Consider the following 14218-nt stretch of genomic DNA (forward strand, 5'->3'; position numbering starts at 1 on the left):
GCAAACAATACCTTTCTATAATGAAGCGCGGATGCGACTTGAAAACAACGTACTGCAGACGGCGAGCGCACATCACTCCTCACTTCAATCAGAGGCGTGCATTAATTATTCTTAACTCTGACACGCTCATTCCGAAAATATTTCCAACGATCTATCAGGTAATAATGTCATGCACATAATGTCAGCGCAGCTAACTATGGCAGCTGGTTTAGTCAAAATATTATCAGTACTTTTGCAGTTGGTTCTGTTCGAGGCCGGATCACGTTCTCACCACCAGCTAACCGCTCCAGAGTTCGTTTGAAAGCGCACCGAGACCAGCTCTTCAAGGAGGTCTCGGTACGCTTGTTTAGTCCGCTTTTGGTGCGCACCCGCGTGCGATTGCTGCTTTCACCAAACGAACCGCACCAAAGAGGGAAATGAACTCTAGTACGATTCAACTGAACTAAATGAGGCAGGTGTGAAAGCACCCTTAAAGTCAGAGAAAATGTTTTTTTTAGAAGTTGCAAACTTTTCTTTCTCACAAAGAACACAACAGTTAAACCTTTTCAAATTATTTTCTGGTGGTGCACAAGTCCTATTCTACAAATTAACAAATGATAAAAACATGACAAAACATGATATGACTTCATGCTCTGCAGAGTCTTTATATAAACATGAATTCAACATTTAAAAACAGTATATTCAAAATATAAAAAAAATATCTACTTGACTTTAATACAAAGGTTTCTCGTCAATGTAATGTAAAGTGTAGTGTGACCGTACCTTTATTCTGCGTTTGGTGCACACATGTATCAAAAGTGTGAAGCCATGGACAAATTTTACTTGTTAGATGATGTGAGATCGTGAGTATGATTTTTTTCCCCCTTGATGGAAAAAATGAGCCCACGATTTTATTAATTTGTGATTTGTAGAATAGAACAAATGTAACTGTTGTGTTTGTGAGAGAAAAGAAAACTACAAGTTTACAAATCCTAATACATTTTCTTAGTGACTTTACTGAAATTTTCTCCACTGTCAGCAGTGCTTAGTTTTGCTAAAATAATACTCGATATTATACAGCACATGCACAGTTTGAGTCGATGTTCTGGTTATATTCTTTCCAGTCTCAATTTACCAATGCCAAACCTATTTCATTAACAACTATTAATTCTGTTTGTAGTCAATATATAAACAATTGATATTTAATTCAAGAGATTGGCTGGACTTTGCGGACTCGATCAGTATTTCTCGTCCAATGGTCAAACTTTTATTTTCCAGTTTCTCTAGTATTGCATCCTTCTCATCGGTATTTAATAATGACTTTTCAGTGTGGTTTAAACCTCTTTTTTGGCTCATAATATGCATTTTATTTTTTAAAGTAATTAAAAATATTTTCTCTATGCTATTGAAAATGTGGGTTACATCTGTCACCTTTTTCACCAAGGAGTTTACACTTGCTGATAGTAGGCTGCAATAGTTGTAAAAGAACCAATTCATCTGCAATATTCTTCTGCCCTACATTTTCAAGGGTAAGCTTTCTTTATAAACCATCTACTCACCCATACGCATTTATTTTGTGTAACACAAAAAGAGTCACATAGTCTCAGTCACCATTAGAAAAGAACCTGTGATTTGAGTCTCATTATGTTCTGACTGACATATCCTTTTGTGCTCCAATAAAAATAATGTGTCTGGTACATGATCAGTTGTTCTTGAGTAAATATTACTTTTAATTTATGTACCTGTATAGCCTACCTCTTTGTGTATTTGAATGTAAATGCCTTTTCTATTATATATATTTTTCTATTAAATGCCTTTTCTATTATATTGTCATATTGAATATTTATATAGATTGTTTGCTCTAAACATGTAGGCTATCTGTAACTGCTCTGTAAATATTAAAACAATGTTAACTGAATGTTATGTGTGATTATTACATAAACAGGCTAATGTATCTTATTAGTATTAAGTATTTGCTATTTTTAAAACAGAAAATGTGTTAACGTTAACTGTACCAAACTGAAATCAACATCGTGTTTCACTCAACTGACATCAACGTCATTCAGCATAAGGTAAGTAAATGATCTGCGTAGATTGATGTTTTGAATGGAGTGTGTGACGTTGGTCTTTAATGCCGTGAGTGTATCGTTGATTCTATGCCAGTGTGCTATCTGGGTGTAACCCGAAAGGTTCGACCTAAATAAAGGTCCTAGAAAGCCCATGAATAGTGGCCAGGATTTGCTGTTTTGCATCGTCCACACGTCGGCCGGACAGCATTCGCGATCAAATGCCGATGTCTCGGCGACTTTGTCCCAATTAGCAAACGCTCTCTGATCGATGTCTTTCCGATGGAACTTTGTGCATCGCGCCGACATCGGCCCGACGTATGTGTGCTATCTGGGTATATATATATATATATATATATATATGTTTATATATATATATATATATATATATATATATATATATATATATATATATATATATATATATATATATATATATATATAGATGTACGCCGTTTGTGCGCGAGCGGTCCTACTCGAGAAACTGCGTCATTTGTGTCGTTGCTCGTTGGACCTTTGGAGCCGGCGTCGTTATGAAGAGAGACTGACGCCTGTTTCACACATACTCCGTCTGCAGTGCGTGTGCGGTGCGTGTTGCGTTGCGTGTGCGTTGCAGGAGCTCCACACCCTGTAGTCCTTTCACATATGCTGCGTTTGCAGTCCGCAACTGATCCGCTTTTACATACCACAAACACAGTATTTATTAATGATTTTTTTATTTAAAATCCAGAAGTTGTTACTGATCTTGGCTCATCAGAATTGCAATTCTCTTTGTTTAATCTTTCTGAGTAGACAGGTTAACGTAGGCTACAAGCCTACATTTAAACAACATTTTTTCCATTCATTAATTCATATTTATATATTAATATACTTTAGATTTAGCTCACACAAAAGGCAAAACATTTAAACATAGGTTATAGCCTAAAATCATAAACATTTTAAATTAGAAACTTAGAATAGGCTATTCAAAAACAGCCGACTCTCGTCTTTTCTTTCGTTTTTAAACCCTTTGAAAAGAAATCCTGCAGGTCAAAAATAACTTTGCATTTCACCTCCAAGAAAGTACGAGTGCTCTCCATTATGGCACATTTTTTACCTAAATGCCAGGTAAGGTGTCGTTTTGTTGCTTTACTCGAGAAAAAAGCCATGTGTTGACTTTGAAACAAGAGTATATTTTAAATGATATGCATCCATGTTGAAATTACTAGATTTTCGCGTCAGTACATGTTTATTTTAATGCGAACAATGTTCTATCACTTTAATGCAGCAATGCAACGCAGCGCAGCGCAGCAAAAAATAGACTCGGTACGAAAACGATCCGTGTACTGCTGCAGACGCACCGCTCCTGGAACGGACTGACGGACCGCATCCGTGTGCAGTGTGAAAGCTGCCATCCGTTAACATGGGTACGGAAAAAAATACGCAACGCACACGCACTGCAGACGGAGTATGTGTGAAACGGGCGTGAGGAGAGAGAAATAATCTTGCCCAGGTGAGTGTCATACCTCCAACTGTCACATAAAAATGCTATTAAAGTTGAGTTCCTTGTTAGGGGGACATTTTGTTGCTATTTTAAAATGTTGTACCGTGTTTTGAGTATTGTTAGCCGACTGTGTGGAGCCTGACCAACTGTGTTGACTAATTTAACTTAGTTAACGATTTTTTTTTTCGCAATAAACAAAGCGAATAACATCCTAGTGACGCTCAAAAAGAAAAAGGATAATAATTTCTTACACTCGAGCCAGAGTTGCAGCAGTAACGTTTTAGTAACGTTAAGTTATTTCAACCAAATACACTGAAACGCCTTTGGTGTAACGTCAACCGACAAAGCTCGAGAGACAGAGGGGGGTTTAAGTTAACGTTAAGGAGATACGGTTAGGGATATTTGTTGCTTAACTAACACTGAAGTGTAACGTTAAGTAATAATTAAGGCTAACGTGGTCGTTCGTTTCGTGACTAACTATTTAATCTTTTTTTTTTTTTTTTTTTTTTTTTTTTGAATCGCTGATAGAGATGACAGCCACGGTCCTAGAGGTGGGCTTTATATAACGTTAGCTGCACCGTTCCCATGGATACTGTGTCTAGTAACGTTAGTGAATATGAAATAAAAATAACATATGCACAACTTCTTAACTATTAAGTTAAAATTAAATGTAAGCATACTTATGTTAACCGTTTAAAGCTCAAATATTGTATTTAATCTTACATGCAACAGGTGTAACATTACATAGTGTAAGGTTACGTCAAAGACTTCTATGCAAATGTAACTGGAATGGTAGCAAACAAAAAAATATTTAACGTTAGGCTAAAAGTTAACGTTAGCTCTATTTATTTAGGCTATTTATCATTAGCTTAATTATTAACATTGGCCAATTTCATGTCATGAATATTTGCATGTAACTGTTAATGAATTGGTTTGAAGATCATTTTCAGTTAAGGCTGTGCATCATCAATGTCACGATACGATACACATCACGATATGGATCAATTTGTAATTACATTTCTTTTGAGCAGAGTTTAGTAACAGTAATATCTGTTTATTGAATAACCAGTGCCAGTGTTTCTGTTATAACAGTTGTGATAACTGAAAAACTATTTAGTTTATGAAATTTAGAAAAAATTAAGAGTTAAATTAAATAAATTGTCACAAGAACAGCTTGGTTCAATATCGATTATTTTTGGCTACATAACAGGTATGCCACATGCATGGCAAATTTTCTCAAGGAATAGGATACACATCTCTTAACTGATGCTGTAAACTATGGGAGTCAGTTGAAGCCTACTATAATATTGAAGGTAAAATTGAACAGATTTGTACAAACACTTAAATTACACAAGGATTTTTTTTTTATAATAATAAAGTTAAAATATTTGCTAAACAAATTACATATTTCTACTCAAATTAGTTTTTTAAAGTATAAACATTTAAATGGTGGCTGTCAAACAAACTTTCTCAATTCACATTTGGTGTAGCAGCAGAACTTTGGTGTCTGTTCATCTAAGACAAATTTTATTAATTTTTATAGATTCCTGTGTAAGTGTGTTTTGTATTTGTACCCACATTTGTACCAATTTCAATACCCCTATAGGTTGATGCAGGAGAAGATGAACAAAGTATTAGGGGACATCTAGAGAAGCTTCAACCAAACATAGAGCTCCTCAAAGAAAGGATGGTGTGGAAAAATGTTGTGTCCAACCATAGCACAGAGGAGACTCGTTTCAGACTGGTGAAAATGGTAAGTACAGTAGTGTGTTGATTGCCTCCTTATGTATGACTATTTTTTAATGTCTTTTTTTTACTTTAGCCAACAAATTCTTACACAGCTCTCTGTAATAGCACAGAGACCTTCAAGTTTCACGGAGTCCCCTTAAGGACAAGTTCAGGCGAAAGATTGAGGACTGTGAAGATGGCAGGCTAAAAAAAAGGTAATTAGGGTGGTGCTATAATTCAACAAAACAAGAAATTGGCTCTACCTACAGTTCTGTTGGTCTGGAGTGCATTTCCCGTATAACGAAGTAACGCAGGTGGTGGAGTAATAACTGCTTTTAATTAATTATTTTGAGATAGAATTCATGCTAGATCTTTTGCTATACATTATGGACATGGCACCTGAGGCCTAATTCTTATTTCTCTCAGTTATTTTGCTTCATTTCCTGATTCAATCAAAGACTCTTTCTTATGTACTAGAGTGCGTCCGCACATGCGTACTCTTCGTAAAAAGGTAATTTAATATGGCCTTATACATATACATAATACATAAAGGACATTTGTATGTATTCAAAAAAAGTCCCGGCTGAAACATTGTCCCTCACATCACCCCCTGTGATATGAGGTAGGATGTTTGACCCGGGACTTTTTACTGCGCTGAGTACTAAGTGCTATTCCGCCATACATTATAGTTCAAAGAGGGGTATTGCAACTTGTCCCAATGTGCATGTGATGAATGCCTGTGTATTTGTACTAGTCAAATTAAGTATACTTTGAATGGCTGTGTGTTCGACTAAGCGTACATATAAAAAACTAAATATACCGTGGGCATTAAACAGTAATGAAGGTTAAAACAAACAAAAAAAGTATTGGCTAAAAGCATCCCCCATGTTATGTTAATCTAATGATGTTATTTTGTTTAAAGGCCTACAGTTGGAACCAGCTATTTTGCTCTTGCCCGCACTGTTGAAGGATGACCCGAGGTTGCTGTTTGAAGTTGAGGTGAGCCTTGAACAGTTTACTAGTGTGTAAAGCACAATCTAATCAAAGCACAACCCTTATTACTTACACTCACATTTTATTATGCAAATTATTTTAATTCAAACATTAGTTTTTTTGTTTGTTGGTCTCTTCAAACTGTCTTATTAAATTGAAGAGACAATTACATTCAATATAGAAATAAATATGAGAAGATGGTTAATGCTATTATTTATTAAAGCATTTATTAAATAAAATCTTGTGTAACATTATAAATTAATTTACTATCACGCTGTCATAATAATCAGAAATATTGCGCAGCAAATCATCATATTAGAATGATTTCTAAAAGATAACATGATATTAAAGAGTAATGATGCTGAAAATTATACTAGACATTTTAAAGGCAATTACAGTTGAATTACTTTGCTGATTAGCAAAGGATTTTTTATGTCACAATTAATCTTTTTTTAGGAACAATGAAAAGGAGGGAACCACCTTTAACAACATATGCATAATTAGAAACATACATTTAGAAATATATTTGTTATCTTTAGAGTAGTGTTTTGAAAAGTACCACGTCCGTACTGAAATTTTTAAAATGGAAATGTTGGTATCGTCACATTTTTTAATTTTCAGTACCAACTTGGTACTGAAGTCTGTATTTTTAACAACACTTACTATAGAGCACATATTAGGTAGTGCAAACATCTTTTTGGTTATGGCGTGATTTGCTCTAATTATCAAAGCAAGCAATGGATTATTTGTAGGGTGAATATTTTGGTCAAGTAACAGGTCAAGTGAAAGGATTCCTAGTACAGGCTTAGTATTGTAGGCTAAATGTATAGTGTTAGTTGAGTACAAGCAGTTATATAGCTTACTATATGTATTTGACAAGAACCTCTTACTCCATTCCCTAACTGTTAATTCTATATTATAGCCTATTCTGTTCCATAGCACACATGTACATACAAATTTGTCTATTTGTGTGTATTATGCATATGTGTATCTCACTCATTCACTTATTTTTATTCTCTATTGTGTAGCTACTGGGGTATACTGGAAACTTCTGCAACTAAGACAGATTTCTTGTGTGTGCAAAAATGGCAATAAAGCTCCTATATTGATTCTTTCTGATTCTGGTGTCACGTGCGCCATTTATTGAAACAGTATCATTTTATCTTTTTAACGTTTAATGAAAACTGTTGCCCGATCACAACACGTCAGTGCTCTGTCGGTAGGCTACATACAGTCACCTGAGGGTGGCGCTATTCTGGGATCATATTTCATTAATAACGCATCATATGCTGTAATGCAGGATTTTGAGAATAGAAAATAAATGCAAAGGTACTCTGGTTGAATTTGACACGTGGGCCTTTTATTAAAACATATAAGATCATTATTTACAGGAGTAGGCTTTTAATGAAAACTGCTCCATCTCAACCTCATATTTCTGTTGCAACTGTTCGGCAGCAGAACTCACTGTTTCTCTGTCAGGTTCAACACCATTCAATCGTGTGTGTGTGTGTGTGTGTGTGTGTGTGTGTGCGCGCGCACATGCACCAATAACCTTGACATTGAGGTTTGAACTGAAGTGGTAACAGAGCCTTTTACAATTAATTTATTATTTCAAATATGATCAAAATCGAGCATATGGAGGTCAATAAAATTCTTTCTCAAACGAAATCCTGCATTACAGCCTATTCTGATGCGTTATTAATGAAATATGCTATTAATGATTCGTTATTTATGAAATACACTCGTATTATGGAACACACTCGTTCTCTAAGGAAATCGTGAATTACAGCACATTCTGAGGGTGGTGATGTTCTGGGGATTATATTTCCATAATAACACATCAGAATATGAACGTTATCACCTCACATCCGTTCTGTGTCGGGACGCGGCAGATCAATGACTTTATAACTCGCAATTGCGACTTTATATCTCAGAATTCTGACTTTATAACTCGCAATTGTGAGAAAAAAAGTCAGAATTGTGAGATAAAAAGTCGCAATTATTATTATTTTTTTTATTATTTAGTGGCGGAAACGGGCTTCCATAGTATGGTGATCCGTCAACATGCAGTTACACATGCAGAGGGAGCATGTGTACCCCTGAGGGAGGGGTTCTGACACACCAATCAATCACAGCGCTTGCGGTCCACATTGAATTGACGCGTTGTTACATTTTTGGAGAGGTGCACGTCAGGGTATGTCGTACAAGCTACTGCGTACACTCGACGCAGAAGTATAAATTGGGCTTTAGGCTGTCACTGTGTGATTTCAGGTTTGAGCTATCAAGCATTTTATGCTACTTGATTTTTATTTGAGAGTGGTCAGATTTAAAGTCCTTCAGTTCTTTAATTTCACTGTGTGTGTGTGTGTGTGTGTGTGTGTGTGTGTGTGTGTGTGTGTGTGTGTGTGTGTGTGTGTGTGTGTGTGTGTGTGTGTGTGTGTGTTTCAAACAGAGTGTCTGTCTCAGAGGTTGAATGAAAGAGGCCACACCTCAGAAGAAATAAAAAAGCGCCTCCCATGTGTACGCAAATATCTGGCGGAGAAGATAAGTGACATAAACCGTACAAAAACTGTCAATGGTAAGTACATACCATTTCTGAATGCAATACCAATGTTCTCTAATAATATCTTTTTTTTCGTTTATATTTTTATCATCACATTGGGTATGTTTTGAGCAGCTTTTTTTTAATCAGTTCCTATACTTCTTGAGTGCTCATATAGTGTTATAAAATGGATAGTTCCAGTCCTTGATTATGATTGCTGTTTTTTTCTTAAATTGGACTTTTTTTTTCTCTGTCTTCAAACTAAGCACTGTCTCTCTCCCTCGCACATATTAATCTAAATCAACTCGCATAAGATAGATGCTAAAAGTTCAAAAGACAGAATCCATCCAATGTTTCAAGTGGCGCATCAGAGAACTTATTTCCCTGAATTACCACTGGGTGTGAATAGTGCTTTAAAAAAAAAAAAAAAACACACACACCTCACCCCATCTTCTCTGACAGGAGTTCAGCACTTTCCTCTAAAGAAAGTGAAGTGAGAAGTTTGATAAAAAAAAAAAAAAAAATGAGGGATAAAATCTGTGGAAATTTTTTAGTAATTATAACAGAGATAAAAAGAACCATAACCGGGCCGGAGGTGTGTGAATGTGTGCAGGAGAGACTGAAACTGAATGAGGCAGTTAGTTTGCACCACAAAACAAAAGAGACAATTCACTGAATGCTTGGAAGATGACAATACACATCAGTTAGCAGTTAGAGTGTTCTCAAAATAAAATCACATGGCATGATCATGAAAGTCATCAGTTTTTTACTGTATGTGTTTAAGTTTGGATGTGCCATTTCTTGGGATTTTTTTTCAAAAGTGCGGGTGCTGGCTAGCAGGTTAAAATATATACCTGGCGGAGAAGGTTAAATAACAGATGATCGTCATGCTATGACCATGAAATGACTAATGAACAAAAGCTCACAGCTGTCAAGATCCTGAATCTGCTCAAAGTACTCAAAGTGTTAAATGAATTTAGGCATGATTGTTTTCATCAACAACTTCTTACAACTTCTTTGAGATTCCCATATATAAATATATAATGTATGGATAATCTCATGTACTGATGATGTGGTTAAAGAGGTCCATTGTCCTAATGCATTCTCCTTCTTTTTGCAGGTCTAAATCAGCCTCAGTGAACGAGAATTTCATGTACATAAATAAATAAAAACGTCATGTTCATTTTTTGTGTCAGATGTTTATTTTCAGCTGGGTTGAGTAAAAAAGTTGGTCTTAATCCTATGTATAATTTTGATTTCAGGTGCATGTTCTTCATTCTTTGAAAAACACAACCTTAGCTGTTAGCTATTGAAAAGTTTGTGTGCAGTTTATATCAATTAAAATTATATATTTTAGTTTTTTTAAGCAACAAGGGCAAAACCAGTGTATAATTTTAGTAATAATTTAAATAGCTACCAGTCAAACATACAAATCAGAACCAGTACAAACTGCAATGGAAACCATTAAATATGTGCAAATAAAGACCAACACAAATTTGTAATGGAACCATCAGAACCAGTACAAACTGCAATGGAAACCATTAAAAGTGCAAATAAAGACCAACACAAATTTGTAATGGAAACCATCAGAACCAGTACAAACTGCAATGGAAACCATTAAATATGCAAATAAAGACCAACACAAATTTGTAATGGAAACCATCAGAACCAGTACAAACTGCAATGGAAACCATTAAAAGTGCAAATAAAGACCAAACACAAATTTGTAATGGAACCATCAGAACCAGTACAAACTGCAATGGAAACCATTAAATATGCAAATAAAGACCAACACAAATTTGTAATGGAACCATCAGAACCAGTACAAACTGCAATGGAAACCATTAAATATGCAAATAAAGACCAACACAAATTTGTAATGGAAACCATCAGAACCAGTACAAACTGCAATGGAAACCATTAAAAGTGCAAATAAAGACCAACACAAATTTGTAATGGAAACCTATACAAACCATTAAATCCTAATGGAATATGCCCAAAACACACTACGTGATGGAAACCATTTTTAATGGTTAAAAGCTGATGGTTTGTAATGGTTTTTTAGTGGAAACCAGTAGGATTTTTGTAATGGTTTCTATTGTTTTTTTCAGCAGGGTAGTCACGCACTTTTTGGTTGTCATGAGGGTAAATGTAAAGGATGACAGAATTTTCATAAAAACGACATTGGAACATGCATTTTATTCACACATTTTCTAAAGTAATGGCCACCTTTTGGTTTGTTTAAGGTGAAGTGTGTTGTTTTTCTTCTTCTCTGAATTGTGATATTGAATATATGTTTAATAATGTGTTTTTGCACAATTATTTCATAGATATGCAAATCGTAGGGTACAGAAGAAATCTTTAAATTAACCTATGCATAACAACAACAACAACAACAACAACAACAACAACAAAACCTAAAGCTGTGCAATGCATTTTTATTATAAATGTTTTATTAATTTTGATTGTAATATTTTTCTTTTTCTTTTTTTATCTTTATGTTTACTTAAGAGATGGTTTGTATTTCATTTAAGCAATAATGCAAATTTGTATTAATAAATATTTCATTCAGAGGGCATTTTAAATACAGATTTCATTAGTCCCACATTTTTTACTTTACTAACAATAATGCTAAATTAATGAACAGCTAAATGAATAAAATAATTTAGTATCCTACTGTGGTGTGGCATGCAACATTATTCATTTTGAAACTATACTGAATATTTGTACTTTATGAATTAACTTTTCACACCTCATGAGCAATTAAATTAACCAGAATAAAAAAATTGTGAAAAAAATTATTGAAATTGTGAAAAACGTATCAGGTAAAAGTAGCTACATACACTATACATAAATATACATTTTAGCTTAAAATATAGGTAAGTCCAAGAAAAGTGGTTATTTGTATATAATAGTTTATGCGGTAAAACGAAATGTACGTAATTTTATAAATGCTCAATTTTAATGAACGCCTCTATCCACGTGTGTCTTTCCCAGCCGGTGATTGGCCCTTACGTCGTCCCGCCCTCTGACTGAAATACGTCATCTGATTCTTCTACATTTGTTTGGCTACCGATACTGTCAGTCAACACACGACATGGCCGACATTAAAGTGCAGTGAAGCTGGTGGTAAGACCGAAGCAGCAAGGATTCAATAAGACAACCGAACAGGTAAAAGATGCATTGATTCTGTAATGACTTTTAGGATAGGTAAATATAGCTGGGTTGCTGTATTAATAGGCTGTAGTGTGTTCAAGAATGGCAGGTCAGAGCGCTGTATTTGGGAACGTCCTGTCTTGTAGCTGCTAGCGGCTGACAGGCTGAGTTCCATCAACAACACAGCGTTCACAGATAGCAACCTGCAGCATTACAGCAACATCTGTTGATTAAAACAACAACACTATTTTTCTTACGTTTAGATATTGACATAGGATATTAAATACGGATGTGACTAAGCCAACACCCAGTTTATTTTAATAAATTATTTCAGTGATGCTCTCATGTTCGATCAGCTCTGCACGCTTTAATACAGTGCCACGATCATAATTTAATATTTTGTTATGATGTTATTTTCATGTTTTACTGTTTCTATGCTAATCATTGCTTATCTGTCCGTTTTCATGCATTGAAGAGGTTGGAGACACATTTTAACATTCCAAGGTTGATTAGGTTTGAAGTTAAAGAGACAATTCACAGAAATTAAACGTTTGAGAATGGAAAAAATAAGGATCAACAAATAAACAAACAGACATTTTGAAGAATGTTTTGTGCAATGATAATGAAGTGTCACTAAATATGGGATACAAAATTATAGAAATTGATTCTTTAGTTCAATTTAACTATTTGATCTTAATACTTAAAGGAATAGTTCACCCAAACAACTGTCATAATTTACATCTCAAGCCATCCTAGATGTATATGACTTATCTTTTATCTGAACACAATCAGAGTTATATCCTGGCTCTTCCCAGCTTTGTAATGTATTGAATACTGTCTGTGTTTTTGAAGCTTTAAGAGTGCGTCCATCCATAATAAAGTTATCCATATGTTAGCTGGGTTAATACATGTCTTCCGAAGTAACGTAATAGGTTTTTGTAAGAAAAATATCCATATTTAAAACATTCCGTCAACGGCTGTACATGTTCACGAGAGAGTTCCGGTGGAAGAATGACCTCTGACCCGACATAATTGTGTGTGTTTCACAGAGATATGCAAGGAGACTTGAAATATAATAATTAAGTAGTGTGGACTATTTTGATATTGAGTACTTTGAGACATAATATATTCATTCACCAATCCACCAATTCTTTTCCATGGAAAATAAATCCTTTAAAAATTCACAAATTCTGTATTTGGAAAGGCCTAATTTCAGTATGAGATGACATCCTTATAAAATGATTTGCTATGATTTCTAAGCCTATTTTAATTTGTTTAACACCAAGTATTATACTGAACGAAGAACAAATATAGTTTTGAATTTGGCTATAAAGCTGGTTCCCAATTATCTAAAAAAGGCCAGATTGCATCATCAACTACACACTGTACTGAAGTACTGTGCCTTTGGGAAAATCTATATGCAAATGATCAATATTAGCTGGGGCGGGATAGCCAACATAATGAGATATAGATAGCATGACGTGATTTGTTTTGCTTGTTAGTGCTTTACACCACAGTGTTAACTTGCTGTTTGACCCGTGAATGTGTCTCTTTAAGGAAGGCTGCGTCTGCAGCCTGGAGAGCCGAGGGAAGGATGCCGTCTCCATCTTTTTCCCTTGATGCCCAGCTGCGCTTCCATGACAAATGGCTGAAGATAGACTTGCAGGTAAATTTTGACATGAATGAATTTTGTCATCGGTCCAAATATTTTTGTTTAGGATGTCCCAGCCTTGATGCTAAATATAGTGTGTTGATGTTTTTTAAGGGGGCAGGGATGTATTGAAGCCCTTATCCAAAAGCTACTTGGTTGCACTGTTGGTCAACATTTAGCAATGTGGTTACTAAGTCTCAGCAGAAACAGGGATAGTTTGGTAACACTGCAAATCGTTTGTATCTTGTCTCTCGGTGAGTACTGATGCTGAATGGCAGTAGATAGATGATTTATAGTAGTTGAATATTAAAAGTTTTGCTTGAGGTCTTAAACTAGTGAAAAGCTTGCATTGTGTGTGTGTTTTTTTAAAACGGTTCCCTTAGCAATGGGGTAACAGCATTTCAGTCAATGTGTTTTGCTGTCAGAGCTCTCAAAGCAAACAGAAGTCTCTTTATGCTTATTTTTTCTGACCTTTTGTTGGTGTTTACAGGGAGACTTCTCATATAGCTTGAATTTATGAATATTGTGAACTTGCAAGAAGCTTTTTGTGAGAAATATATAAATAAAAAGTTATTTATTTTTGGAGAGTATTGCTCGAAACCAAGAAATGTTATCTTGTC

At 35.0% G+C, this 14218-nt stretch overlaps 1 protein-coding gene and 1 long non-coding RNA gene across 5 annotated transcripts in view; both read left to right on the plus strand.

Annotated features, from left to right (window-relative positions):
- Positions 1-3499: 3499 nt before the first annotated feature.
- Positions 3500-9974, plus strand: LOC137093627 (uncharacterized). Of its 3 annotated transcripts, XR_010908534.1 has the most exons (7): positions 3513-3537; positions 4739-4841; positions 5135-5281; positions 5383-5471; positions 6179-6255; positions 8702-8827; positions 9912-9974. It is a non-coding gene; the product is annotated as an uncharacterized lncRNA (long non-coding RNA). The 3 variants fall into 3 exon arrangements; XR_010908533.1 differs by lacking the exon at positions 4739-4841 and having other exon boundaries at positions 3500-3537; positions 5351-5471; XR_010908532.1 differs by lacking the exon at positions 4739-4841 and having other exon boundaries at positions 3500-3537.
- A 1872-nt stretch (positions 9975-11846) lies between these two features.
- Positions 11847-14218, plus strand: part of herc2 (HECT and RLD domain containing E3 ubiquitin protein ligase 2) — a 67345-nt gene continuing 64973 nt past the window's right edge. The window contains exons 1-2 of one of the 2 annotated variants that reach the window (XM_067459956.1): positions 11847-11962; positions 13505-13613. In XM_067459956.1, coding sequence (XP_067316057.1) covers positions 13542-13613 — 72 coding nt within the window. In that variant the 5' untranslated portion in view covers positions 11847-11962; positions 13505-13541. The remainder of the gene's footprint in view (positions 11963-13504; positions 13614-14218) is intronic. The other variant, XM_067459957.1, reaches the window with a different exon arrangement.

This window comes from Pseudorasbora parva, chromosome 12 (assembly GCF_024679245.1).
Source record: "Pseudorasbora parva isolate DD20220531a chromosome 12, ASM2467924v1, whole genome shotgun sequence".
NCBI classification, from domain to species: Eukaryota; Metazoa; Chordata; class Actinopteri; order Cypriniformes; family Gobionidae; genus Pseudorasbora; species Pseudorasbora parva.